The sequence below is a fragment of the Chiloscyllium punctatum genome, chromosome 9, assembly GCF_047496795.1.
Source record: "Chiloscyllium punctatum isolate Juve2018m chromosome 9, sChiPun1.3, whole genome shotgun sequence".
NCBI lineage: Eukaryota > Metazoa > Chordata > Chondrichthyes > Orectolobiformes > Hemiscylliidae > Chiloscyllium > Chiloscyllium punctatum.
This window is the reverse complement of record NC_092747.1, coordinates 37,033,644-37,061,417: the sequence shown is the minus strand read 5'-3', so window position 1 is coordinate 37,061,417 and position 27,774 is coordinate 37,033,644. Positions and strand designations below refer to the sequence as shown.

Here is a 27,774-nt window from a genome sequence, read left to right as displayed (position 1 = left end):
GGATCAGGTGTCAGCCTGGTTAAGCCAAGAAACAGCAAGTGATAGACAGAGCTAAGTGATCCCACAAGCAGTGGACCAGATCCAAGCTCTGTAGTCCTGCCACATCCAGTTATGAATGATAATGGACATTTGAACAACTCATTGGAGGAAGAGGCTTCACAAATATTCCCAACCTCAATGATGCAAGAGCCCAGAATATCAGTGCAAAAGATAAGGATGAAGCTTTCTCAGAAATCTTCAGCCAGAAGTACCAAGAAGATGATTCATCTCACCCTCCTACAGTGGTCCCCAACATTATAGATATCAGTCTTTGGTCAATTAAACTCTCTCTACATGAGACGCTGGATACTACAAAGGCTATGGGCCTGACAGCATTTTGGCAATAGTACTGAAGATTTGTGCTCCAGAACTTGCCGGACTCCTAACCAAGCTGTTCCAATGCATTTACAACATTGGCATCCACCTGACAAATTGCCGAGGTATGTCCTGTACATAAAAAGCAGGACAAATCCAACTCAGCCAATTCCTATTGTCGATCATCAACAAAGTGATGAATGGTGTCATCAATAGTGGTATTATTAGAGCATCTGCTTAGTGATGCCCAGTTTAATTCCACAGGGATACTAGCTTCTGACCTCAATACAGCCTTGGTTCAAATATGGACAAAAGAGATGAATTCCAAAGGTGTGGTGAGAGTGACTGCCCTGGATTTGAGCCTGGATTTGACCCAATGTGACCCAAGAGCTCTAACAAAACTGGAAGTAATGGGTATCAGGGGTAAACTCTCTAGTGGTTGGAGTCATACCTGACGCATAAGAAGAAGGTCATGATTGTTGGAGGTCAGTCATCTGAGCTCTAGGAAATCGCTGCAGGAGTTCGCCAATGATTGCACAATGTCCAGCACCTTTTGCATCTCCTCAGATACTGAAGCAGTCCATGTTCAAATGTAGCAAGACCTGGACAATATCCACGCTGACAAGTGGCAAGTAACATTTGCGCCACACAAACTGCAGGCTATGACCATCACCAATAAGAAACAATCTAATTACGGCCCCTTAATATTCAATGTGTTACCCTTACTGAATTCCCCCACTATTAACATCCTGGGGGTTAACATTGCTCAGAAGCTCAGTTGGACTCATCACATAGCACAGTACCTATAACAGTAGGTCAGAGGCTAAGAATACTGTGGCAAGTAACTAACTTCGTGACTCCCCAAAATCTGTCCACCATCCATTAGGCATCAGAAGTGTGATGGAACACTCTCCACTTGCCTGGATGAGTGCAGCTCCAACAACACTTAAGAAGCTTGACACCACCAAGAATAAAGCAGCCTGCTTGATTGGCACTACATTCAAAAACATCCAATCCCTCCACTACCAACACTCAGTAACAGCAGTGTGTACCATCGACAAGATGCTCTGCAGAAATTCCCCAAAGATCCTCAGACAGCACCTTTGAAACCCAGGACCACTTCCATTTAGAAGGACAAGACCAGCACATACATGGGAATACCATCACCTTCAAGTTTCCCTCCAAGCCAGTCACCATCTTGTCTTGGAAATGTATTACCAATCTTTCACTGTCGCTGGGTCAAAATTCAGAAATTCCCTCCCTAATGGCATTGGGGGCCAATCCACAGCAAGTGGACTGCAGTGGTTTAAGAAGGCAGAGTCTAGATTAGAGTGGTGCTGGAAAAGCACAGTAGGTCAGGCAGCATCTGAGGAGCAGGAAAATCGACGTTTCGGGCAAAAGCCCTTCATCAGGAATGGAGGCGAGAAGCCTCCAGGGTGGAGAGATAAATAGAGGGGGGTTTGGGGCTGGGGAGAAGGTAGCAAAGAGTACAATAGGGGGTCGGGATGAAGGTGATAGGTCAGAGAGTAGGGTGGAACGGAGAGGTGGAAAGGAAGATTGGCAGGTAGGACAGTTCATGAGGATGGTGCTGAGCTGGAAGTTTGGAACTGGGAAAGGTGGGGGGAGGGAAAGTGAAGAAACTGGTGAAGTCCCAGCTCACCACCACCTTCTCAAAAACAACTAGGTACAGGCAAATAAATGCTGGCCAGACAGTGATGCCCACATGCCACAAATGAATTTTAGCAAAAGCTTGTTCAAAGAGTGCAGTTTTAAAGAGTGAGTTAAAGTTAGGAAATGATAGAGCGGGTGAAGGGATTTAGGAATAAATTCCTAATGAAAAATTCCTAATTCGTCATAGTAAAGTCCTCAACAGTTAAGGGCATAGATGGCAATGATGGAGTGATTAAACTCAAGGATGCACAGGGCCAGGATGGGTAGGCACAGATATTGAGTGCTTTGTAAGGCTAGAGAAGATTACAGAGATAGGAAGGGGCAAAGCAATGAGGGGACTTGACAATGATGTTGAGAACATTTTATGTTCATTGAGGTTTGTTTTATGGACTGTTGCAGTCTATTTCATTTAGGTAGATCCATAATGCCATTAGGAAGGAAGTAACTGCTGACTTTGTCCTCTAATGGTTGTGGTCAAACACTGAGAAAGTGCTGCCTAAAAAGGCTAGATGAATTTCTGTAGCATCTCTTGTAAATGGTACCCACTGCTGCTACTGAGCAGCAGAGGGAGAGGTAGAGGAGGTGAATGCTTGTGGATGGACTTGTCCTGTTTTCTCATGTACTATTCCAGAATGTTATCAGGGCCCATACTTGTGCAATATTCAGTGCCTCCACTGCATTGCATTTTTGTGCAATAAGATTTCACATGCTCTGGTTATCTGAATCATGCCCCAGATTAATCTATCGCATTTTTTTTTGGCAGGTGCACAGTTGCAGATATTCTTGACAGATCATTACGCTCCTCCTTAAACTTCTCCATCTCCTCTGATGAAGTAGCACAGCCTTCACCTTCCTCTTCCTCCAGAATCTGCACCCTTGCCACTCTTCATTTCTTTGTCGTAGTCTGTTCAGAATGAAGGAATATTGTTTTATCAGTCGATGGGCATGCAGTACATGTTAATTAGCAAGAGGTTTTGTTGTCTGAGACTTGCGACTTCACAGGTGAGAAGTCAACTTTGAGAACTTCTAGGCATCTTCCTCCCAACTGTATACCACTGAATTACCACTTCTGATGAGTTTATCCTGACAGTGGGACAAGACATGGCCTGAGGTGATGATGATGTTTTCTGAGACATAGTCAGTAAGATTCTGAAAGAATAACTGTGTCAAATTATTGCTTAACTAATTTGTGAGACAGCTTTCCTAACTTTGGCACTAGCTCCCAGCTGTTAGTAAGCAGGACTTTGCAAGGTCAACAGGGTTGTGTTTTTCATTACCTTAGTCGATGCCACGTGGTCAATCTAGTTTGATTCATTTTTTAAGACTTTTGTGGTTCACAACTGAATGGCTTGCTAGGCCATTTCAGAGGGCGGTCAGGAGTCAATCACATTGCTGTGTCCGGAGTCACATGTTGAACTGCTAAGGATAGCAGTTTTCTTTTCTAAAGGACATTTGTAAACCAGATGGATTTTTATAGCTAAAAATCACACAAAACCAGGTTATTGTCCAACAGGTTTGATTAGAAGTACTAGCTTTCGGAGCGCTGTTCTTTCATGCTCCAAAAGCTAGTGCTTCCAATTAAACCTGTTGGACTATAACCTGGTGCTGTGTGACTTTTAACTTGGTACACCCCGGTCCAACACCGGCTTCTCCAAATCATGATTTTTGTAGCAACGGTTTTATTCTCGTAATTAGACTTTTCATTCCAGAATTCTTTTGATTACAATTCTACCATCTGCCATGATAGTATTCAAACCCAGAGTTCCCAGGAGTTTACCCAGATCTCTGGATTACTCTCAGATATGATATCAATAAGTTAATTAAGGTAGAAGGTGAGCAGGACTTGATACAGGTTAGGTTATGGGTAGCAGAATGTTGGATGAATTTAAGCTCATGGCAGTTAGAAGATGGGAGACCAACTAGGCATGCACTAGGTAGCCAAATCTAATGGTTACAGTTCCAAGTAGGCACTAGCTTTGAGCATTGTTTCAGTGTAACGTTTCACATGCTCAGGTTGTCTGAACTGTGCCTGGATGAGTCTTTTTTTGGCAAAAGGCAAGTAGCAGCAGGCGTCCTTGATACGTTATAGTCCTCCTTATCCTGCTCCTCCACTTCATCTGAGGATACTGAATAGTCCTCACTTTCCTCCTCCTGCAGCTCCTTTCTTCAGCACAATATAGTGCAAGGTATAGTAGATCATTAAGCACCGGCGCTGGTACATAGTGAAAGATATCACTGTTCTGTCCAGCATCTAAAATCCATTTACATCAACTAATAGCTTATTGAGTGACCACTTAGGTCATGTGACTTCATTTGTATCTTTCTTCCATTTCACAAGTAAGGTTCCTCACTGGTACCATCAGCCATATTTTTACAGAATAGTTCTAAGCTCCAAGAAACCACCTGCTCACTCTATTTGGAGGTACAAAGGCCTTTGAGGAATGTAACTGATGAAGGCTAGCTTCTAAGATATTTTTCACAATCATTTGTACACTTCCTCCAATTGATGAAGATTAGATTAGATTAGATTAGATTACTTACAGTGTGGAAGCAGGCCCTTCGGCCCAACAAGTCCACACCGCCCCGCCGAAGCGCAACCCACCCATACCCCTACATTTACCCCTTACCTAACACTATGGGCAATTTAGCATGGCCAATTCACCTGACCTGCACATCTTTGGACTGTGGGAGGAAACCGGAGCACCCGGAGGAAACCCACGCAGACACAGGGAGAATGTGCAAACTCCACACAGTCAGTCGCCTGAGGCGGGAATTGAACCCGGGTCTCTGGCGCTATGAGGCAGCAGTGCTAACCACTGTGTCACCGTGCCACCGTGCCGCCCACATGAGGACTGAAGATAGTTATGAGAATGCTGTTATTGTCATGGGTGTACTGTATGATTCCCTGTACTGATTCTATTTATGACTAAGAAGGAAGCTGATAAACCAACAAGTCCATACCAGCTCTTTGTAACGCAAACCAGTTGGTCCCAATCCCTTGCTCTATCCCTGTAACTCCGCTAGGTTATTTTTCAAGTGTCCATCTGAAGCCTGACAACACACCTGCTTTATTAGTCACTCTGTCAACATCGCCTACCCCCTTCAAAGACCTAAACACATGCAACTGCAGCATGTGGGAAGCCAGCATACAGAAAGCCAGCAAGTGGAAATTCAGCAACTGCATCAAATTGATTTGCCTATCTATATTGCTTCTTTCCTTAGTTAGCACTAAAGGTGAAAAACTTTCACACTTTTGTTTTGCTCATGGAATGCATGCATCAATGGCTAGGCTAATATCTATTTCCCATCTCTCATTGCCTTTGAGAAGGTGATGATGAACTGTCTATTTGAATCTCTGCCATCTGTGTAGTGAAGGTGGGAGTTCAATTCTTATATCTTGAACTTCTCAGAAGTAAAGAAAAATCACAAATTTAAGCATGAGTATTGGAGTTTACCTTGAGTTGATCTCTCTACATTCAGTGAAATGATACCATGCTCCTTTGGTACAATGACTAGTAATGCAGTAGTAATACAGCAATGACTAGTAATACAGCAATCTTAATATATTTGTATACATGTACTGTCTCTTGAAGATACAGCAGAGACATTTAGAGCTCTAAAAAACTCAATTTATTATTACTTAAATGAATAACACACACTTTTAACTGCTCGAGATATCTCAAACACTGTCTTTCACTAGCCTGGGTTCTGTAACTAACCCCAAACGTTATTACCTGGCATTATTCTTGACGTCTTCACCATACCTCCTGATGTAAGGTTTTTCCTGCAGAGATTCTTCAAAGTTCTGCTGAAAAAAGTATTTTCTCAGGTTGCTTTATAAACAGGTATCTGTGCCAAGTATATGCCTTATTTGGAATTATCTGTGCACGTGGTCAATCCTGAATGTTTTGTCCTTACTTGGTAGAGACAGCAATTAGTGATTTCCTGCAATCTTTGCTCTTAGCAGATCTGAATGACTCAGCATAATTCCACTCACATATCAGGCCATTGTGAAGTCGCTTATCAGTTCCTGTTATCTTCAGCCTTATCCAGCACATTTATGGCAATATAATTCCAAAATCATTTTGAAATATAACAATATAGCATCCAATAATTTTGACTAAGCAACAATTATGTCTTTTCACAATAATCACTTACTGTATGCAAAATATGATGTTACTTTCTGTGTTAATGAACGAGGGGAACTGAAGTCATAAACTTTTGCCATGGACTAATTTAAATCAAGATTTAACAAATGGATGTGGTGTTCAAATTATATTAATATGCTTATTTTGCTATTAGCAAAAACTTAACAGTCTGGAACTTGAAATTATGATCCAAGTATTTTTGAAGTGCTTTGTTCACAAATTCTTCAAAAACACGTGGTGGCATGGCCAAGTGGTCTTGCATTAAAGATGTTGCATTTAAGCTCCATGCTTTGCAGATTGTGTTTGAGTCTCGCTGCTGATATAATTGCTTTGGACTCTTGTTCAAAAATCTCTGAGGTCAGATGGTAGCTAAACTAGCTAAGAATATCAAACAATATGGTGCAGAGTTGAGATGCAAAATATCCATTATCTAGGTTAATTGTTTAGCAGGGCTGAAAATGTGTTGCTGGAAAAGCGCAGCGGGTCAGGCAGCATCCAAGGAACAGGAGAATCGACGTTTTAGGCATAAGCCCTTCTTCAGGAATCGAAGGAAGAGAGCTTCTTCAAGGAAGGCATCCTTGTAAGAGGATTCGCAGTAGGTTAAAATCTGGAGGAAGAGAGCTTCTTCAAGGAAGGCATCCTTGTAAGAGGGGCTTATGCTCTGATCTCCAGCATCTGCAGTCCTTACTTTCTCCTCGAATTGTGTAGCAGGCCCAAGAAAAGGAATAGCCAACTCCTCTTTCTTTGTTCAATAAGATTTTTCAATAAACTTGAAAAGTCAGATGGGCAAAGATTTCCATTTTGAGGAGTTCATGGAATATTTTTGAGATATAAATCAGAAAATAAAAGTCTAATGATGACCATGAAATCATTATCAATTGTCACAAACATTCATGAGCTCTTTAAAGGGAAAGGAACAGCTGTCCTTTCTTGGCCTGACCTAAATGTGACTCCATACCCACAACATAGTGCCTGACTGCTAACTGCCCTCAACAAGCAATTCAGTTGTATCAATTATGCAAAAGCCTCAAAAAAGGAACAAAACTGTCTTCACATTGAGAATATCCTTCTTCATGATTGTGGCACTATCACTGTGAAAAATGGGATAGACTTTGAACAAATCTAGCAATTCAAGATTGAATGTCCATGAGATGCTGGAGGTCGTCAGCAGCAGCAAATTGAAGTTCAATGCAATCTGTAACTTCACAGCCTGGCATTTTCACCATTTTACTATGTCAACAAAGCCAGGGCATCAACCCTGATTCAATGAAGATTTTAGGAGTGCATGCCAGGAGCAGCACTTGGCATACTTATAAGTGATTTGTCAACCTGGTGAAGCTACAAATCAGAATTGCTTACATGCCAACCAGCAAAAGCAACAGGTATGAGACTGAGCTATGTGATTCCACGACCAACAAATCAGATCTTGACTCTGCAGTCCTGCCAGGTCTAGTTGTGAATAGTAATGGACAATTAAATAACTTATTGGATGATTAGGCTCCATAAATATTGCCATCTGCAAAAACATGTGTGCCTAGCACATAAGTACAAAAGTCAAACCTGATGAAGCATTTGCTACAATCTTCAGCCAGAAATGCTATTTGAATGATCTATCTTAGCCTCCTCCAGATGTAATCAGTAAAAAGATGCCACTCTTCAGCTAATTTGATTTACTCCACATGATATGAAGAAATAGCTAATGGCTATTGGTGATGGTTATGGGCCCTGGCAACATTCCAGCAATAGTTCTAAAGACTTGTGTTCTAGAACGTACTGTGCCTCTAGCCGAGCTGATTCAGTGGAACTACAACACTGGCAACTACCTGACAACACGGAAAAATAGGCAGGAATGTCTTCTATCAGAAAGGAAGACAAACCCATCCTATCCAAACATTGCCCAAATGGTCTACTGTCAATTATCAGTAATGATTGAAGGTTTCATCAACGGTATTATCAAGCAACAACTATTTCGCAATAACCTGCTGGGTCAAGCTCAGTTAAGGTTCCACCCAGGCCACTCAGCTCCTGACCCCATTACAATATTTAGTTAAACAGAGACCAAAAAGCTGCATTCCAGAGATAAGAGTGACTGCATTTGACATTAACATAGAACATAGAAAAGTACAGCACAGAACAGGCCCTTTGGCTCACGATGTTGTGCCGAGGATTATTCCTAATCTAAAATAAAATAACCTAACCTACATACCCCTCAATTCACTGCTAACCATGTGCATGTCTAGCAGTTGCTTAAATGTCCCTAATGACTCTGCATCCACCACCTCTGCTGTCAATGCATTCCATGCATTTATAGCTCTCTGCATAAAGAACCTACCTCTGACATCTCCTCTATACCTTCCTCCTAATATCTTAATACGATGACCTGTCATGCCAGTTAATCCTGCCCTGGGGAAAAGTCTCTGGCTATTGGGCGGCACGGTGGCACAGTGGTTAGCACTGCTGCCTCACAGCGCCTGAGACCCGGGTTCAATTCCCGCCTCAGGCGACTGACTGTGTGGAGTTTGCACGTTCTCCCCGTGTCTGCGTGGGTTTCCTCCGGGTGCTCCGGTTTCCTCCCACAGTCCAAAGATGTGCAGGCCAGGTGAATTGGCCATGCTAAATTGCCCATAGTGTTAGGTAAGGGGTAAATGTAGATGTAGGGGTATGGGTGGGTATCGCTTCGGCCGGGCGGTGTGGACTTGTTGGGCCGAAGGGCCTGTTTCCACACTGTAAGTAATCTATTGACTCGATCCAAGCCTCTCATTACCTTGTATACCTCAATCAGGTCACCTATCTTCCTCCTTCTCTCCATTGAGAAAAGTCCAAGCTTAGTCAACCTCTCGTCATAAGACAAACCCTCCAGTACAGACAGCATCCCGGTAAACCTTCTTTGCACCCTGTCCAAAGCTTAAAAGGGCAATCAGAACTGGACACAATATTCCAAATGTGGTCTCACCAGGGTCTTGTAGAGCTGCAGCAAACCTTGTGGCTCTTAAACTCGATCCCCTTATTAATGAAGGCCAAAACACCATATGCTTTCTTAACAACCCTATCCACTTGGACGGCAACTTTGAGGGATCTATGCACTTGAACACCAAGATCCGTCTGTTCCTCCACACTACCAAGAATCCCGTCTTTAATCCTATATTCAGCATTCAAGTTTGACCTTCCAAAATGCATTACTTCGTATTTATCCAGATTGAATTACATCTGCCATTTCTCAGCCCAGCTCTGCATTCTGTCTATGCCGCGCTGCAGCTTGCAATAGCCCTTGATACTATCAATGGCACCTCCAATCTTTGTGTCACCCCTCAACCCACCCCTCAACCTCCTCATCCAAGTCATTTATAAAATCTACAAATAGCAGAGGCCCAAGAACAGTGCCCTGTGGACACCACTCACCACTGACCTCCAGGCAGAATACTTTCCATCAACAACCACTCTCTGCCTTCTGGCAACCAAGCAATTCTGAATCCAGTAGCCAAATCTCCCTGTATCCCATACGTCCTGACGTTATGAATGAGCCTACCATGGAGAACCTTATCAAATGCCTTGCTGAAGTCCATATACACCATATCCACTGCTCAACCTTTGTCGACCTGTCACATCAACTCCTCAAAGAACTCAATAAGATTTGTGAGGCATGACCTGCCCCTCTCAAAGCTATGTTGACTGCCTTTAATCACTCTATGCTTTTCCAAATAGTCATAAATTCTGTCCCTCAGAGTTCTTTCCAAAACCTTGCTGACCACAGACATAAAACGGACTGGTCTGTAATTGCCAGGGATTTCCCTATTCTCCTTCTTGAAAAGAGGAACAGCATTCGCCTCCCTCCAATCCTCCAGTACTACTCCCGTGGAGAGTGAGGAAGCAAAGATCTTTGCCAACAGCTTAGCAACCTCCTTTCTCGCTACCTGGAGCAACCTAGGATAAATCTGGTCTGGCCCTGGGGACTTATCAATCTTAATGTTTGCCAAAATTTCTACCACATCAACTTCATCAATCTTGATCTGTTCAAGCCTGTTTCCCAGTTCCTCAAAGTTCTCATTCACAACAAGGTCCCTTTCCTGAGTGAAAACCAAAGCAAAACACTCATTTAGGGCTTCCGCTATCTGCTCAGACTCCACGCACAAGTTCGCTACGCTATCCCTGACTGGCCCCAACCTTCTCCCTGATCATTCTCTTATTCCTCCCTGCCAAGCCTTTTTTGTGCCCCGTCCTGGCTTTCCTCAGTCCATTTCTGAGCTCCTTTCTAATAAGCCTGTAATCCTCTAAAGCTATGCTAGATCATTGTTTCCTCTACCTTACATAAGCTGCCTTCCTCCTTTTGACAAGAAGCTCCTCTGTTCTTAAGGCTGCATCTGACTGAGTATAGTATCAAGGAGCCCTAGCAAAACTGGAGTCAATGGGAATCAAGAGGAAAACTCTCTAGAGGCTGGAGTAATTTCTAGCACAAACAGGAGATCGTTGTAGTTGTTGGAGGTCTGTTATCTCAGTTCCAGGACACCTGTGCAAGAGTTCCTCAGGTACTGTCCTTGGTCGAATCATCTTCACTTACCTCATCAATGATAATCCATCATAAGGTCAGAGTGGGGATGTTTGCTAATAATTGCACAATGATCAGCACACTGACAACTCCTCAGATACTGAAGCAATCCTTGTCTAAATAGAGCAAAACCTGCACAATTTCCAGGCTTGGGCTGACAGATTGCAATGAACAATCACACCATACAAAATATCAGGCAATGATTATCTCCAACAAGAATCTAAGCATCACAGTTGACATTCAGCAACATTGCCTCCACTGAATCCCCCATTATAAACATCCTAGGGGATGCAATTCACCTGAAATTGAATTGGACTAGCCATTAACTACAGTGGCTATAAGAACAAGTTGACACCTATGAATCTTGCAGTGAGTAACTAGCCTCCTGACTTGTATCCAGCATCTGCAAGGCACAGTCCTGAGTGTGATGGAATGCTCTCCACTTGGCTGGATGAGTCCAGCTCCAGTAACACTCAAGAAGCTTGACACTATCTGGGACAAAGTGGCTCACTTGATTGGTCCAACATCCACAGAATTTTACTGCCTTCATCATCAATAGCTCAATAATATGTCTTGTCAACTAGATATACAGCAAAAATTCATGAAGGCTCTTTGGACAGCTCTTTCCAAACCATGAACATTAGCATCCAGCAGGACAAGGACAGCAGTCACATTCGAATACCATCACTTGCAAGTTCCCCACCAAGTCACTCACCATCCTGACTTGGAAATATGATCATGTCCCTTCAGTGTAACTGAGCCAAAATCCTGAAGCTTCCTTTCTAAAGGGTCTACCTAAACCAAATGGATTGTAGTGGTTCAAGAAAGTAGCTCATTGCTATATTTTCAAGTTGATGGGCCATAACCGCTGGCGTAGCCAGGCATGCATGGATTTCATGAATTAACTTTTTAAAAGGTCAAGAAATGCCAACAATGTAGAAGTGTGGTCATGATCTGTGAGGTCATGATGACTTTATCCTAGTGTCTTTAAAAGAAGTAATGAGTGATATCATTGATGCATAGGTTTTAAATCTCCAAAATTCCCTTTATTTAGAGAAGTTCCTATGAAATGGGAAAATAGTGCCAATGGTAGCACTATTCTCAAAGTTATAGCAGGGCTCTTAGATAAGTTCAAATTAATCACCAGGTCAATTCATGCACCAGCTTCTCTCCTTGCTAAGGCTTTGTGACCCTCAGGTTCAAACATGACTAGTTGTTTCTCTCTAATGAAACAATAGTCTTCTGGGATTATGGTGACTTTACCTTTAACTATCCCTGTGCCACTATTTACAAATATGGTTTAATGAAAGGAAAAGTATGATTAACCAATCCATTGGAGTTCTTTGAGGAAACAACATGTATTGTGGAAAAAAAGGGAACCAGGTGTATTGTGCTTACATTTCCAGAGGAATTTGATAAAGTGCCACATCAAAGGTTGTGCAGAAAGCAAAAATTCATGTCTTGGGGTAAAAGTCCCATGGATAGAATATTGGCTGATTAAAAGGAAGTAGAGATTGGACATAGATTTTCATGTCTTTTTCATGTTGGCAAAATGTAGTGAGTGATGCTTCACAGGGACTGGTATTGGGCCTCAACTGTTTAGAAATTATATAAAGCACAGTGGCTCAGTGGTTAGCACTGTTGCCTCACAGCACCAGGGATCCAGGTTTGAATCCAGCCTCACACGACTGCCTGTATGGAGTTTGCACATTCTCCCCGTGTCTGTTTGGGTTTCCTCCAGGTGCTCCGGTTTCCTCCCATAGTCCAAAGATGTGCCGGTTAGGTAAATTGGCCATGCTAAATTGACCATATTGTTCAGGGACGTATAGGTTAGGTGCATTAATCAGGGGAAATGTAGAGCATTAGGGTCAGGGAATGGGTCTGGGTGGGTTACTCTTCAGAGGGTTGGTGTGGACTTGTTGGGCCAAATGACCTGTTTCCACACCGTAGGGATTCTATGTATTCTATGTACTATGAAGGGAAGGGTAGTATGGCTGCCCAACCTGCTGATGACATGAAGGTAATTGGGAAAATAAAGTGAAGGCTAAAATTGTGGATGTTATGCTTCAGGTACACAGGGCACCTGTAGGACCACATCCAGGCTACCGTGCACACTTGATCATAAAATCACAGGACATGGAGCAGAAGTAGGCCTTTCAGACAATTGAATCTTCACCAACATTCAATGAGATTATAGCTGATTTGATAATCCTCAACTCCATTTCCTGCCACTTCCCCATGACTTTTGATTTCCTTACTGATTATTCTTAATAACCCAGCCTCAACAGCCCTCTGTGGTAAAGAATTCCAGATGCTCACAACCCACTGCAATGAATGTATGACACCTTATTCTGAGATTATGCCCTTTGGTCCTAGACTCTCCCACAAGGGGAAACAACCTTTCCAGATCTATCGTGTTAAGCTCTCTAAGAATCTTGACTGTCTCAAAAATGACCTGTTTCCACACCGTAGGTATTCTGTATCTTAATCTTCTATATTCTCCATGTAGTGGTCAGTTTATTTAAGGAAGGACGAAGATGCATTGGAAGGTTTACTCAAATACCTGCAATGGGCAGGTTGTCTTATGAGGAAGGCTGGCCAGACTAGACTCGAACTTAGAAGAGTAAGCGGTGACTTTATTAAAATATATAAGATCCTGAGGGGTCTTTATAGGTTAAATGTGCAGAGGCTATTTCTTCTTACAGGAGAATCTGGAACTAAAGGTCTCTGTTTTTCAATAAAGGAGTGCCCAATTAAACCAGAGATAAGGCAATTTTTTTTTCTCACAGAGAGTTGTGAGGTTTTGGAAGTCTCTTCCTGAACTGGCAGTGGAGGCAGAGTCTTGAATATGCTTAAGGCAATGATAAATAGATTGCTGGTAAGCAAGGGGATGAAAGGTTATCTGAGGTAGATAGGAATCTGGATTTGAAGTTAAAATTAGATCAGTCATGATCTTATTAAATGGCAGAGCAGGCTTGTGGAGCCAAATAGCCTACTCAAGTTCCTTGTTTGTGTGTGCCTATATAACTGCCTTTACCATCAATTAAATACTTTTGAAGCATAGCCATTATTGCAATGTAGAGAAATCCAAAGCTACGTTGCTCACAAGGTTCCACAACTAGCAATGAGGAAAATGGCCAAACTTCATTTGGTTTTCAAATGGTTTTCTGTTTTTAAATTTTCATTTTGAAGCACAGACCTTCAATATTGCCCAACCAAAAACATATTTTGTCCATGGATTTCACCTGTCCCATCTTGATATTTCATTAGTTTATCACTCTTCGGGGGAAAAAAAACATAATTTATACTGTATGAAAGGAGAATGCTGATTGGTGAGGAAATGGACTCTGCTAGACGTTTTGCTATGGAGAATGCACTAATTAATGACACTTAACAAGTTTTGTTTAAATTTTAAACTAGGCAAGTTGCCTCTCATTGGTCAAGGCACTGCCCTGAAAAATGAACCAGTAAATGGTATACAGGTGCAGTATTATCTTCTTTCTCCTTGCAAAGAACAGGTACCTGTGTATTAACATACGTGATATCCAGGTATGCTCAAGTGCCATCACACTTCAACTGCCCATTCTAAACTGACTGCTAGCGTAATACTTTGCAGGCTTGGCCAGAAAATGTTAGTCAGTTGTTGACTCTTATCTAATGTTGGACACTGTGTTGATGTTGTGTTGCACGTTTTGCAAGCATGGGCTGACGATATACAATCAGTGTCTTATTTGATGTGAACAGCTGAAGGACATTCTCCAGATACTCATTAAGTGATTTCTCTCTACCTCCCTTCTTCAATAATTAAGTGTCATTTTCAATTTAAAGTTACTGTTATGAATTCAGACCACTTTGAAATGTTTTTCTAATACATCTGAAGTTTTCTTACCTGTTTCTTTTAATACCCAAAGCATGAATTCAATTTATTTATTTAAAATTGTTAGAAAGTACACTAGAGTCATCTGCTGGTGTGGAATGGTATGACTAAGTATTAATTGGAATCACACAATGCCAACAACTTCATATAAATAGTGCACTGTCCTCAAGTTAAACTCATTTTTAAAAGCAAGGTTTCAGTCATTACATCACTTATTATCAACATTTAGTTAATGAAAAAAAACATACACGTGCCATTGGTTTGGCACATGAGGATGATACATAGCTGCTTTGTATTAATATTCGTGTTTTTAGATCATTTATATATTTTCTCTAATTAAAAGCAATAAATGTCATCCATGAAGATTGTAGGCTTAATTTACACTCTTGAGACTTGAGCATAAGCTTCTAAGCTAACAGTGAGTGCGGTTCACAAAGTACTTTCAGATGAAATGTTAAACTGAAGTCCTGTCTATGATGTGGAAGTATAATATCCCATGGCAATATTTCAAAAAATCTCAGTGTCCTGGCTTGTATTTATCCCTTAATCAGCATCACAAAAAATTAATTGATCCTTATAACATTGCTATTTATGTGAGCTTACTGCATGTGAATTGACTACTACATTTTGTAAACAATGACAACATTTCAAAAGAACTTCATTGGCTGTAAAGCAGTTGGGGATGTGAAATGTGCTCTATCATTGTAATAATGTAATTTAACTTTTTTCGGTATTTCAATCCATCAACAGTTATAAAGATGTAAACACGTTTTTATTTGTGTTTTCTTCATTTTCCAGGAACAATAACATCCTGGGTAGTAATATTTATACTCCCGATAAACAGTGCATTGAACCCAATTCTCTATACACTCACAACCAGTTTCTTCAGAGAAAAGATGAAACAATTTCTGTGCAAACATCAAAAGAATCATGGAAATGGCATGTGGGCAGAGTGTTCTTCAAGACAGTCAACTTCATCTGTTAAGCAAGGATTTTTAAAGAGAGTATCTGCCATTGAAAATGTAATGAATTCACAACATCACTAACATTGTGGAATATTAACATCAAGTATGGGAGCATGACTTATAAGGAAATGTATAAATCAGCTTATAAAGAAGATCACTGAATATTGTAATTGTTGCCTATATTTTGAGGGTGCCTTCATTATTATCTGTGGTGTTTGAAGAAAGCAAAATGTCTTTAGAATTAAATAGTTGTTGCTACCTGAAAATAGTTTATCTTAAAACTTTAAACAATATTGGTGATTAGTACTATTCTCTTTTCAATATAAATATGTTCTACAGAAAAATGACCATGAAAATACTATTTTAACAAGAATAATTTTAAGTTCAATTTGACTGTTTTGTTATTTTGTGAACTTCAAGTTAAAATGAGCAGCTAGTGAAAAACAATGAGAAATCTCTGCTTCATTTATTCAGTTGTGATATGTTGCACCTCATGTTTCATTTTCATGCTCAGAGAACCAACAGCCCTGAAATTTTACAGAGCCATTCAGCTAGTCATTGATTTCTTTAGACATTTAGTGCAGAAACCAACACTAATATTATATATTAAAATCATCTAAATGTCCAACATGACTATCAGTTGTAATATTAACACTGCACTGCCAAATTAAATATTAATTGAAAACATTTTAAATCTAAGGACTAAAAACTACTGCTTTTTTTCTTTATTTTCTAGTTTTCCCATTCTTGTCTATTTCCAATTCACCTTTCTTTATTATTGTCTTCTTTAAAAAAAAACACATATAATAGTCACTTATTTAATTTCCTCTACCTCTTGGGTTTTAAAATGTGTTGCTGGAAAAGCACAGCAGGTCAGGCAGCATCAAAGGAGCAGGATAACTCAGTACCGCCTTCTTGACCTGCATTTCTCAGTCCTAACCCTCAGACTCAGCACCGCCTTCTTGACCTGCAATCTTCTTCCCGACCTCTCCGACCCCAACCCCTCTCTAGCCTATCACCCTCACCTGAACCTTCTTCCACCTATCGCAATCCCTAGCCCCTCCCCCAAGTCCCTCCTCCCAACCTTTTATCTTAGCCTGCTTGGCACACCCCCCTCATTCCTGAAGAAGGGCTTATGCCCGAAACGTTGATTCTCCTGCTCCTTTAATGCTGCCTGACCTGTTGTGCTTTTCCAGCAACACATTTTTAAGCCCTGATCTCCAGCATCTGCAGTCCTCACTTTCTACCTCTTGGGTGTCAATTTTATAGCTAGATAGATTCATATGGAAAAAGTAGCATGGATACAAAATTTCCCTCACTGTTGTCCTGTTAGTCAATTGAGTTCCTGGCATGCTTGTGTTTAAAAGACTCAAATTAGGAATCACAACCATGCCACAAATTACTTTGTCTGTGGTGTAGCAATCTAATAATGAAGAATTTTGAACAGTGTTATTGCAACAATATTTTTGAAAAATGCACCCTAATTTTCAAATTTTTTTTACTTATTATATTTCTTTGTAAAGCTATATTGATTACAAATTTGCTTGTGAGTTCTGTTGGTCTCTGTTTCAACACTGATGGGAAAAATTGGGAATACCCAGAAAATGATGGAGATCTGGTTACATTAAATTGCTGTATTGTCAGGAGTTTCCTCAGATCCTGTGTAAAACCTCTGCTTAATCTTATTAGGCGAATTGTCCAGGGATGGGTGCTCAGAAACTTGGAGTCCCTCTGCATCAATCCCTAATGTGATCAGGCAGGCAAAAGTGAGGACTGCAGATGCTGGAAATCAGAATTCCTGATGAAGGGCTTTTGCCTGAAACATCAATTTTCCTGCTCCTCGGATGCTGCCTGCCCTGCTATGCTTTTCCAGCACCACTTTGATCTAAATCCTAACGGGATCAGGCAGACCAGTAGTGGCTGGTTTGCTGCATGCTTGGACCTACACATGGGCACATGTTGTTCTACTAATAGGTAGTATTTGGAGAGCCCAAAAAAAATATCTGATTTTGAGGATTAGTTCTCAAGCTCAACAGACATTGCTGAACTAAAGATTCATTGAGAAGGGGGTATTACAGTTTTAATTGTTTAATTTAAACTAGACACGTTACCCCTTCTCTCATCTGAACATATATTACTTAACGTAAACTGCGCTTAAGCATTACTGATGTAGTCAGTAGAGATCACTGAATGGTTGTTTTTCAGATAATATACCAGTCCTAGAATAACCATCTGGTATGCAGAAAGGTTGAATTTTGTGGAAAAGTCAAAGGTCGTACCATTGGATGGATACCTCTGCTTTTTGGCGGGGGTGGGGGGGGAACAGGCTAGGAATCAGTATTTTGTGGCAACTAGTCAATTAACTACCAAAAGGTGGAGGAGGTATCCAATAAGTGGCAGTGGTAACATAAGACCATACCACTGGATGTGCACGCACCATAGTTAAAGCATTTGCAACACTCTTTGAACTCAATCCAACCATAAAGAAACCTGAGTGGAGGACTGAGAAAGAAGGCATGTCAAAGAATGGCAAAGTGAAGATTCTGGCTGGCACTGTGGTTTAGCACAGCTTCTTTAGGTTGTTAAAGTAAAACAGAAGCTTCTTCTTTTTCCTAGAACAGGTCCAGGACACACCACTAGATCAACTAAGGCAAGATGAAGATCACTGAGGAAGTCAGCAACCATGTGCTCATCACTCAACCTTAGGTGCGGTATTGCAAGCAAATTAATGATCATGCAGTCTGCCAAGGTGAATGCATAATACCTCGCTTTCTTTAAGGTCTGACATGTTGGTGAGCTTCCTAAAAATGAAATATCTACTTAGCCATCACAAATGGGGCCAGACTGCAGCAATGCCCTTCATAGATATGGTAGTATCTCAAAGAATGGCCCTGAGCCTGCAAATTAACTGGAGTTTCTGAGTGGTTGTTTGCAGTGACATTAGCTTCACTGGTCAAATGGCCACCAGCATTGGCATCTTGTGTGAAGCCATGGTGCCATGTTCCTAAATTCCTGACTCCCATAAAAGACGATGCTCCCGAACTTGGAAAACAGTATGAGGCAATTCCATTGAAGATGATGAGATAGGAATGGACACACAAAAGAGCGGGTGACTAAGTAGATTAGATTAGATTCCATACAGTGTGGAAACAGGCCCTTCGGCCCAACAAGTCCGCATCGACCCTCCGAGAAGCAACCCACCCAGACCCATTCCCCTACATTTACCCCTGACTAATGCACCTAACACCATGGGCAATTTAGCATGGCCAATTCACCTAACCTGCACATCTTTGGACTATGGGAGGAAACCAGAGCACTCAGAGGAAACCCACGCAGACACGGGGAGAATGTGCAAACTCCACATAGACAGTTGCCCAAGGTGGGAATTGGACCCGGGTCCCTAGTACTGTGAGGCAGCAGTGCTAACCACTGAGCCACCATGCCACCCCTAGCCACCATGCCACCCTTAGCCATTGCGCTGCCCCTAAGTAGATGGACATATGAAAGACTGAAGCAAACAAGAGGCGTAATAGTGCAGATGCTGGAATCTGTATTGAAAAAAAAAATGCTGGAGATGACAGCGGGTCAGGCAGCATCCATGCAAAGAAAAGAAGCTAACATTTCAAGTAGTTGTTTGCAAACACCTCTGGTTCATGCGCAAGCATGATCCTTACCTTCCTATAGCCAGTCATTGTAATACAGTGTCCTGCTCACATGCCCACTAGTCTGTCCTTGGCATGCTGCATTGCCCCAGTGAACCAGCAAAAACTGGGGGAGTAACATCTTATCTTCAGACTAGGCACTTCACAATCTTTTGAGCTTAATATGGAGTTCAACACCTTCAGATTGTGAACCCATTCCTTCTTTGTCTTTTAGTTTTGCTTGTTGCATTCTCTGTCACCACGTCCTCTCTCCAACCCTTCCCTCTCCAATGGGACAGTCTGTTCTTTCCAGTCTGGCAGTTAAACACACTATCAGTCTGCCTTTCTCACATTCCAAACATTTAATCTGAACTGTCAAGATCCTTTCTCCCGCAGCACTCCAACAACAGCACACACCCCGCCCCCCTCACACTATTGCATAAATGCTGCTGCCCCCTTCATACTTCACTTCAGCTCTGATGAAAGGTCCTCCAGACTCGGAACTTTAGTTTGCTTTCTCCCCATGGATGCTGCCTGACTTGCTGTGATCTCCAGCATTTTTTTGTTTTCAGTACAGATTCTAGCATCTGCAGTAATTGGCTCCTACAATGTATTTAATCGAATGCCACGTCTCTTCAAGGAACACCCATCCTGAAGAGGTTTTGCTCTTCCCTCTGACAGGAACTCTGGCTATCTCTTTCATTATGCTCTTTCATTGCTTTGCATTGCACTGCTAGTGTTCAACAAGGTGTTGCCAAAACTCACTTTCATAGCCATATTTCATTCCTCAGTGACTGCCAATGACTTACCCCATATGGATTTCAACTATGTTTCACCCTTCATGTCTCAAGTTCACCCATGATTACAAGCATCACCATGACATCCAATGTCCTTTGGACTGCTATTCCCAACGCATCCGGCAATCTATGACCAATACCCTGCGCCATCACGTGCGCACACTTGACTCCACTCTGCAGCAACATTGACTCACCCTTTCTCAAAGCGGTGCCATTCCCCAGTTTGACTTCATCATTCGTTTCACTTGTTGCTTCAACAAAAGACTTTTTCTCTTTTTCTCAGGCATCAAGGCACACAAGCTCCAGCAACGTATGGACTCCAACATCCATCCTGCACCATCCTCAGCTTTCCATCTCTCAGACCCCTTCCCCTCCCATCGTTCAAAGTCAACACCTTACCCATCCCTTCCCAACCCTGAGGTACCATCCTTTTCTCCCCCCCCAGAGGTCATTCACCCAAACCCAAGTCCTTGCCACATTTTCACCATACCCCCTGATCTTCCCCTCTCTGAGGCCGAATGTACTGTCCTCGACAAAGGACTCAGCTTCATGTCTCACAAGTTAATAAATTTCAGGCTTGCCATGATGTTTAACTGTTTTTCCACTGCCTCCGTTTCTGTGCTCACTTCTTCGGGCAGAATTCCACACAACCCATTCCATTGACCCCTTCACCCGCCTCCAGTCTTTACCCTCCACTTGGATCCCTTCCTCTGGCCTCTTACCTGACCTTGATCCCTTCATTGAAAACTGCCAGTGTGACATTGGCTGTCTCAATATCTCTGCTCCTCTCACCAACTCTAACCTGTTCCCTTCAAAATTGCTACACTTCATTCTCTGAGATACAATCCTAACATTGTTATCAAACCCACTGCCAAAGGTAGTCTGGCACATTGATCTCTACCTTGCAGAGGCTCAATGCCAACACTCAAATGCTTCTTCCTACCTACCCCTGGACCATGACCCCACATCCAAACATCAAACCATTGTCACCAGGACTGTCAGTGACCTAATTACCTCCAGAGATCTCTCCTCCACCAGCCCACCCCCCCCACCCCCCATTTTCCTTCAACCATGTAGTCTCCAATTCCAGACAGTCTGCTTCTATCTCCTTCCCAAAATCCACAAACCAAACTGCCCTGGTAGGCCCATTGTATCGGACTGTTCGTGCCCCACCAAACTCATTTCCTCCTACCTTGACTCCATCTTGCCTCCACTTATCCAGACCCTACCCACCTACATCAGCAATTCCTCTGATGCCCTCCACTATATTGACAATTTGCAATTCCTTGGCCCCAACTGCCTCCTGTTCACCATGGATGTTCAATTCCTCTTTACCTCCATTCCCCACCAGGATGGCCTGAGAGCTTTTGACTTTTTTCTTGACTAGAGGCCTGAACAATCCCTGTCCACCACTCTCCTTCGCTTGGCTGAACTTGTTTTCTCACTAAACAATTCTTCTTTTAATTCATCTCATTTCTGCCAAGTCAAAGGAGTGGTTATGGGCACCCACCTTGATCTCATTTATACCTGCCTCATTATGGGTTATGTGGGACAATCCTTGTTCCAGTCTTACACTGCCCCCTCCCATAATTCTTTTCTCAGTACATCAATGACTGTTTCTGTGCCACTTCATGCTCCAGCCTGGCCTTGAAAAATTTGTTAATTTTGCCTCCAATTTCCACCCATCTATAATGTTCACATCATCCATTTCCGATACTTCCCTCCCTTTTCTTGAGCTCATAATCTCCATTTCAGAAAATAAACTGTCCACTGCCATTGACTACAAAGCCACTGATACCCATATCTACCTTCACTACAGCTCTTTCCACCCCACATCCTGCAAGGATTCCATCCCTTTTCCCAGTTCCTTTGCCTACATCGTATGTGTTTGGATGATGCCACCTGAAACAGCACTGCTAACATAAGGGTGGTTTCCTGCCCAATTTGGTTGGCAAGGCCCTCATCTGCATCCAACCTATCATCCAAGCTTCTGCCCTTTCCCCTTCCCTTTATTCATAACAACATGATCAGGTCTCCCCTTGTCCTCACTTTTCATCCCTACAGCCTCCATATTCAAAGGATCATTCTCCGACATTTCAGACAACTTCAGCAGAATGCTATGACCAAACAAATCCTCCTCTCACTTCTCCATCTGCATTTCACAGGGATCATTCCCTCCGGGACACCCTAGCCAATTCTTTGACCACCAATACCACCTCCCCTTCCCACTGCATCTTCTCATATAACTGTAGAAGGTGCAACACCTACTCCTTCAGCTCCTCCTTGCTCACCATCCAAAGGCCAAAACAGTTTTTCCAAATGATGCAGCATTTCAACTGTACCTCCTCCAATCTTGTGTGTTGTATTCACTGCACCAATGTAGCTTACTCTACATTGGAGAAACCAAATGCAGACTGGGTGACTGCTTTGCAGAGCACTCCAGTCCTTCTGCAAGCATGACCATGACCTTCATGCAGCCAGTAATTCTAACACAGTGTCCTGCTCACATGCCCGCTTGTCTGTCCTTGTTTCAGGTGTAACCTTTCTTCAGGACTTGGGGGTGGGTCACTTCCAGTCCTGAAGAAGGATTACACCCAAAACATTGAGTTCTCCATCTCCTGATGCTGCCTGGCTTGCTCCATTTTTCCAGCCTCCAGCTTGTCAACCTTGGATTCCAGTATCTGCAGTTTTTTTTGTCTCTAACTTGTTTGTCCTTGGCATGCTGCAATGCTCTCTTGAATCACAGCGAAAACTGGAGGTGCAACATCTCATCTTCAGACTAGGCACATTACAACCTTCTGAGATCAATATGGAGTTCAATATCTTCAGATTCTGAATGCATTCCTTTCCTTTGTTTAGCTTTGCTTGTTACATTCTCTGTCACTATGTCCTCTCTTCCCCCCCCCCCCCACTCCAGTAGGACTGTCTGTTCTTTCCAGTCTGGCAGTTAGATGTGTTATTATTCCGCTATCTCACATTCTGATCACTTAATTTGAATTGTCAACATTCTTTCTCCCCCAGCACTTCAACACCTCCCCCCTCTGCGCTACTGCATAATGCTGCTCCCTCCATATTTCACTTTCCCTCATGAAGAGTCATCTAGACTTAAAACGTTAGCTTGCTTTCTCACCATGGATGCTGTCCGATCTGCTATGATCTCTATCATTTTTTGTTTTCAGTCAAAAGGATTAATACTCATGTATGGATCAGAGGTCACTAGAGCTCCATTCTAGCAAATGATGCAATACACATCATTTTCTAATTATTTTTTCTCTGTTGAGCTACTCAAAATAAGAGCAGACAACTCCACAGACTGAGGAACAGCTCTATATCTGGGAGGAGCAGGATGTAGCTTTAGATGACTCACTGTCAAAGCATTCCCCAGTATCTAGCACCAGAGCACATATTCTCATGTTGGTGAGTAGCCACTAAATTGAAATAGATCTAGGATTAAAACAGTCCTTTTTGCATTTCAGTCCACAATTAAAAGTATAGAAAACTAAAACATAGCCTTTACACTGTGTCCATGTCAAGGGCCAGCCACCTTATGCAAAAGGGTTCAGCGGTTTTGTTCATTTTTGGACCAAGGTAACAACAAGGGCAGGATCTGAATGATCTGGGCAGAAACAAAGAGGTTATTGCTGAGTAAGTGCTGGGTGATAGCACTGTAATGACCCCTCCATTTCTTTACTGATGATCAAGATAGATGAAGTGTAATCGGTCAGTTTGGACTTGTCTTGCTTTTTGTTGAGAGGACATGTCTTGGCAATTTTTCCATGATGTCTGGAAGATGCCAATGTCATGACTGTGCTGGAACAGTTTGGCCAGGGGTGCAACTAGTTCAGAAGCATCAGTCTTCAGTACCACTACCAGAATACTATCAGGGCCCATAGTACTTACCATATCTGGAGCTTGCAGCATTTTCTTGATAACACAATGAGTAAATCACATTTTCTAGGTAAAAACAATGACTGTAGATGCTGGAAACCAGATTCTAGATTAGAGTGGTGCTGGAAAAACTCAGCAGTTCAGGCAGCATCCAAGGAACAGCAAAATCGACGTTTCAGGCAAAAGCCCTTCATCAGGAATACAGGCAGACATTTTCTGCAGACTGGTGGCTTTGTTACTAAGGACCACAGGATGGGATGGATCATTCACATGGCATTGCTAATTGAAGCTGGTGTAAACACTTCAACATTGTCTTTTGCACTGATAAGAAAGGCTCTTCAATTTTTGAGGATATGGATATTTGTTGAGACTCCTTTTCCTTGCTGTTGTTATTTTAACTGTCCATCACCTTTCATTACTGGACTTAAGAATATGAGAAATATAAGCAATAATAAGTCAGTCAAGTTCTAGAATCTACTGCATCAGTCAATAAAATCATAACTGATCTGATTGTGACCTTAAATCCACTTACCTGTCTGCCTCCCACTGGAACCCCACCCACCTGCAATTTCCTTGTCAATCAAAAGTCTATCTAATTAAGGTTAGGTGCACCTGTGGTATCACTGCCCCCATGGCACCTTTCTATGCAATCACAGAAGATGTAACACTTTTCCATTCAGCTCTTCCCTCTTTACAGTCCAAGGCCACAAACACACCTTCCAGTTGAAGCAGTATTTTGTTTGTACCTCTTTCAATCTAGTCTATGGCATTCACTTCTCAAATGCAGTCTTGTTTACATTGGTGAGACCAAACAACTAAGAGACCATCTCTGTTCTCTTCATAGGAATGACCCCTGACCTCCAGCTGTTGTCAATTTCAACAAACTATCTGGCTATCATGCTAACATTTCTGACCTGGGACAGCAGTAATGTTCCAATAAAGCACTACATGAGCTTGAAGAACAACACTTCATTTTCCACTTAGGCACTTTACAACTTTGAGGTCTCAATATTGAATTCAATAACATCAGAAACTGATTACATTACACCCCATCCCCTTGTGAAGACCAGGCACCTGCAGCATGCACCATGTTCCCCATCATCATGTCATGACACCTTTAGTCCTGATGGTCAATGGCTGGGACATTGAAGTGCAGGTGCGTGCACCATACCAAGCAGACTCTGAGCCAACCTGACGAATGGTCACATGTTTTGCTGCAGTATTATTGCAACTTCTGGGCAGTAATGGTTTTGAGCCTCAAAATATTGTTCCTCCCGTTGCATGAATGAATTCCAACAGTACAGCGACTTCTTCCTTCTGGGCCTGGGCAGGTGCTTGGTTTCTGACACTCTGTGAGTGACAGCAGCCTGGGCATTTCTTCCTTGGCCAGTTCAGGAGCTGTGACAGTGGTTGTGCTCATCTGCTAACTTTCCCATTGAGGTATCCAACTTCTCTCTATCATTTTATGTCTTCTATAATAAGAGAATTGGAGGGATTGAGTGAAATGAAAGTGCATAGCACCGCAGGTCATGGGAAAAATGCTGGAGTATTCTAAGGGAGTGAGGAGATAGCACAGAGATTTTGCAAAGTTAACGGTAAGTGAATATGATCCAGACAATAGTTTGGAAGTAAGGGGGGGGGGGGGGGGGGGGAGGTGCAGGAGCCAGTGCTCCCTCTGCATCCTTTCATCCTCTGAGGACAAGATGGATGAAAGACTTCAGCAGAGACAGGCATTTCACTGTGGAGGTGATAGACTTTAGCTTTACCTGCAAGACACAATACACAGAAGGAATCACACCCAGTAGCAATGTGCAGTGAATGAGACTGACAAAGATCTCTGTAAGCCTGCAGGCATTGCCCCAGTATTTACCTGTGAGGGCCAGCATTCTCTTCTTGTAGGGGGTGAGGCACGTAATGTTGGGTGCCAACTTCTCTCTATCATTTTATGTCTTCTATAATAAGAGAATTGGAGGGATTGAGTGAAATGAAAGTGCATAGCACCGCAGGTCATGGGAAAAATGCTGGAGTATTCTAAGGGAGTGAGGAGATAGCACAGAGACTTTGCAAAGTTAATGGTTGGGAACGGTAAGTGAATATGATCCAGACAATAGTGAAAGTAGCAGAGCATGATCCTTGGAGAGAGGTGAGTGCAGTAGCAGAGAGTGAGTGAGTATGAAATAGCATCGAGAAGAGTGTGACACTTAACTTTGGTGGAGCGGTGATGATCATTGAACTTCTTAGAGTACTAGTGGCCATTCACCCATACCCTGACTATCACACTAACCCAGGTGGCAACCTTGAACCAGGCTGCCAAGGTCTGGTAGCAAAGTCTCCTCCAACAGACCTTATGGAATTGGTCTCCTTTCCTTTGCGCTGCCCAGTCCACCAGGATCTCCAGGTCCCTGCTGGAGAATCACAGTGCCATCTTCCCCTTCTTGGACATATTCTGATTCTGTCCTTGACAGATCAAGGCAGATTTGAAATGCCAGTGATTGTCAAGGTGCATGGCATTGAAAGATAGAGCTTCATCCCTTTGTGTCCGTACTTTCAGACATCTTTTGAGTGGCAATTTGTCCTTGGAGTTGTGCATGATAAGATCAGGCTGGATTCAGACATGAGGATGCCATCAGGGGGAGATAATTAATGTGGTGAATTTAGTAAAATACAGTGAGAGAACTCATCTGTCCTTGCTGCGAAAAACCCTTCAAAAGATCTGACAGGCAAGGACTGATTAGAAGTAGTCAATATGGCTTTCTGCCTGGGAAATCGTGTCTCATTAATTTTATTGAAACTTTTGAAGAAGTAACAAAGAGGATTGACAAGAGGAGAGTGGTTAATGCGATTTATATAGACTTCAGTAAGGCATTCAACAAGGTTCCTCATGATAGACTGATTAGCAAAGTTAGATTACATAGAATAGAGGAAGAACTAGCTGCTTGGATACAGAACTAGCTTGAAGGTAGAAGACACAGGGTGGTGGTGGAGGCTTGCTTTTCAGACTGGAGGCCTGTGACCAATCGTGTGCCAGGAGGATCCGTGGTGGTCCACTGCTTTTTGTCATTCATAATATTATTTAGATAAGGACGTAGGAGATATGGTTAGTAAGTTTGCAGATGACACCAAAATTGGAGGTGTAGTGAACAGCGAAGGTTACCTCAGAGCACAACGGGATCTTGGTCAGATGGGCCAATGGGCCAACGAGTGGCAGATGGAGTTTAATTTAGATAAATGTGAGATGCTACATTTTGGAAAGGCAAATCAGGGCAGGAGTTATACACTTAATGGTAAGGTCCTGGGGAATGTTGCTGAACAAAGAGATCGTGGAGTGCAGGTTAATAATTCTTCAAAAGTTCAGTCACAGGTAGATAGGATAATGAAGAAAGCATTTGGTATGCTTGTCTTTATTGCTCAGCGCATTGAGTATAGGTGTTGGAAGATCATGTTGGAGCTGTACAGGACATTGTTTCCGCCACTTCTGGAGTTTAGTGTGCAATTCTGGTCTCCCTCCTATAGAAAGGATGTTGTGAAACTTGAAAGGGTTTGGACAAGATTTACGAGAATGTTACCATGGCTGGAAGGTTTGAGCTATAGGGAGATGCTGAATAGGCTGGGGTTATTTTCCCTGGAGCAGAGGCATTTAGTGGTTTCTGAAATCATGAGGGGAATGCAATAGGGTAAATAGGCAAGATCTTTTCCCTGGGGTGGGGGAATCCAAAACTAGATAGCACACATTTCAGGTGAGAGGAAAGATATAAGAGTGACCTAAGGGGCATCTTTTTCAGGGAGGTGTGTGTATGGAATGAGTTGCCAGAGGAAGTGGTGGAGGTTGGGTACAATTACAACATTTAAACGATATCTGGATGGGTATATGAATACGAAGGGTTTAGAAG

The 27,774-nt window shown here is 42.4% G+C and overlaps 1 protein-coding gene and 1 long non-coding RNA gene across 4 annotated transcripts in view; one reads left to right on the top strand and one right to left on the bottom strand.

Annotated features, from left to right (window-relative positions):
• rxfp2b (relaxin family peptide receptor 2b) overlaps positions 1-15,900 on the top strand; it is a 158,282-nt gene extending 142,382 nt beyond the window's left edge. For 2 of the 3 annotated variants that reach the window (XM_072577251.1, XM_072577252.1), the window contains one exon: positions 15,392-15,900. In XM_072577251.1, the coding sequence (XP_072433352.1) occupies positions 15,392-15,639 (248 nt within the window). In that variant the 3' untranslated portion in view covers positions 15,640-15,900. Of the gene's footprint in view, positions 1-2,788; positions 3,028-15,391 lie in introns of all 3 variants that reach the window. The other variant, XR_011961498.1, reaches the window with a different exon arrangement.
• LOC140481294 (uncharacterized) overlaps positions 1-27,774 on the bottom strand; it is a 34,529-nt gene that overhangs the window by 5,266 nt on the left and 1,489 nt on the right. The window contains exon 2 of the long non-coding RNA XR_011961499.1: positions 5,760-5,830. This is a non-coding gene — a long non-coding RNA (uncharacterized lncRNA). The remainder of the gene's footprint in view (positions 1-5,759; positions 5,831-27,774) is intronic.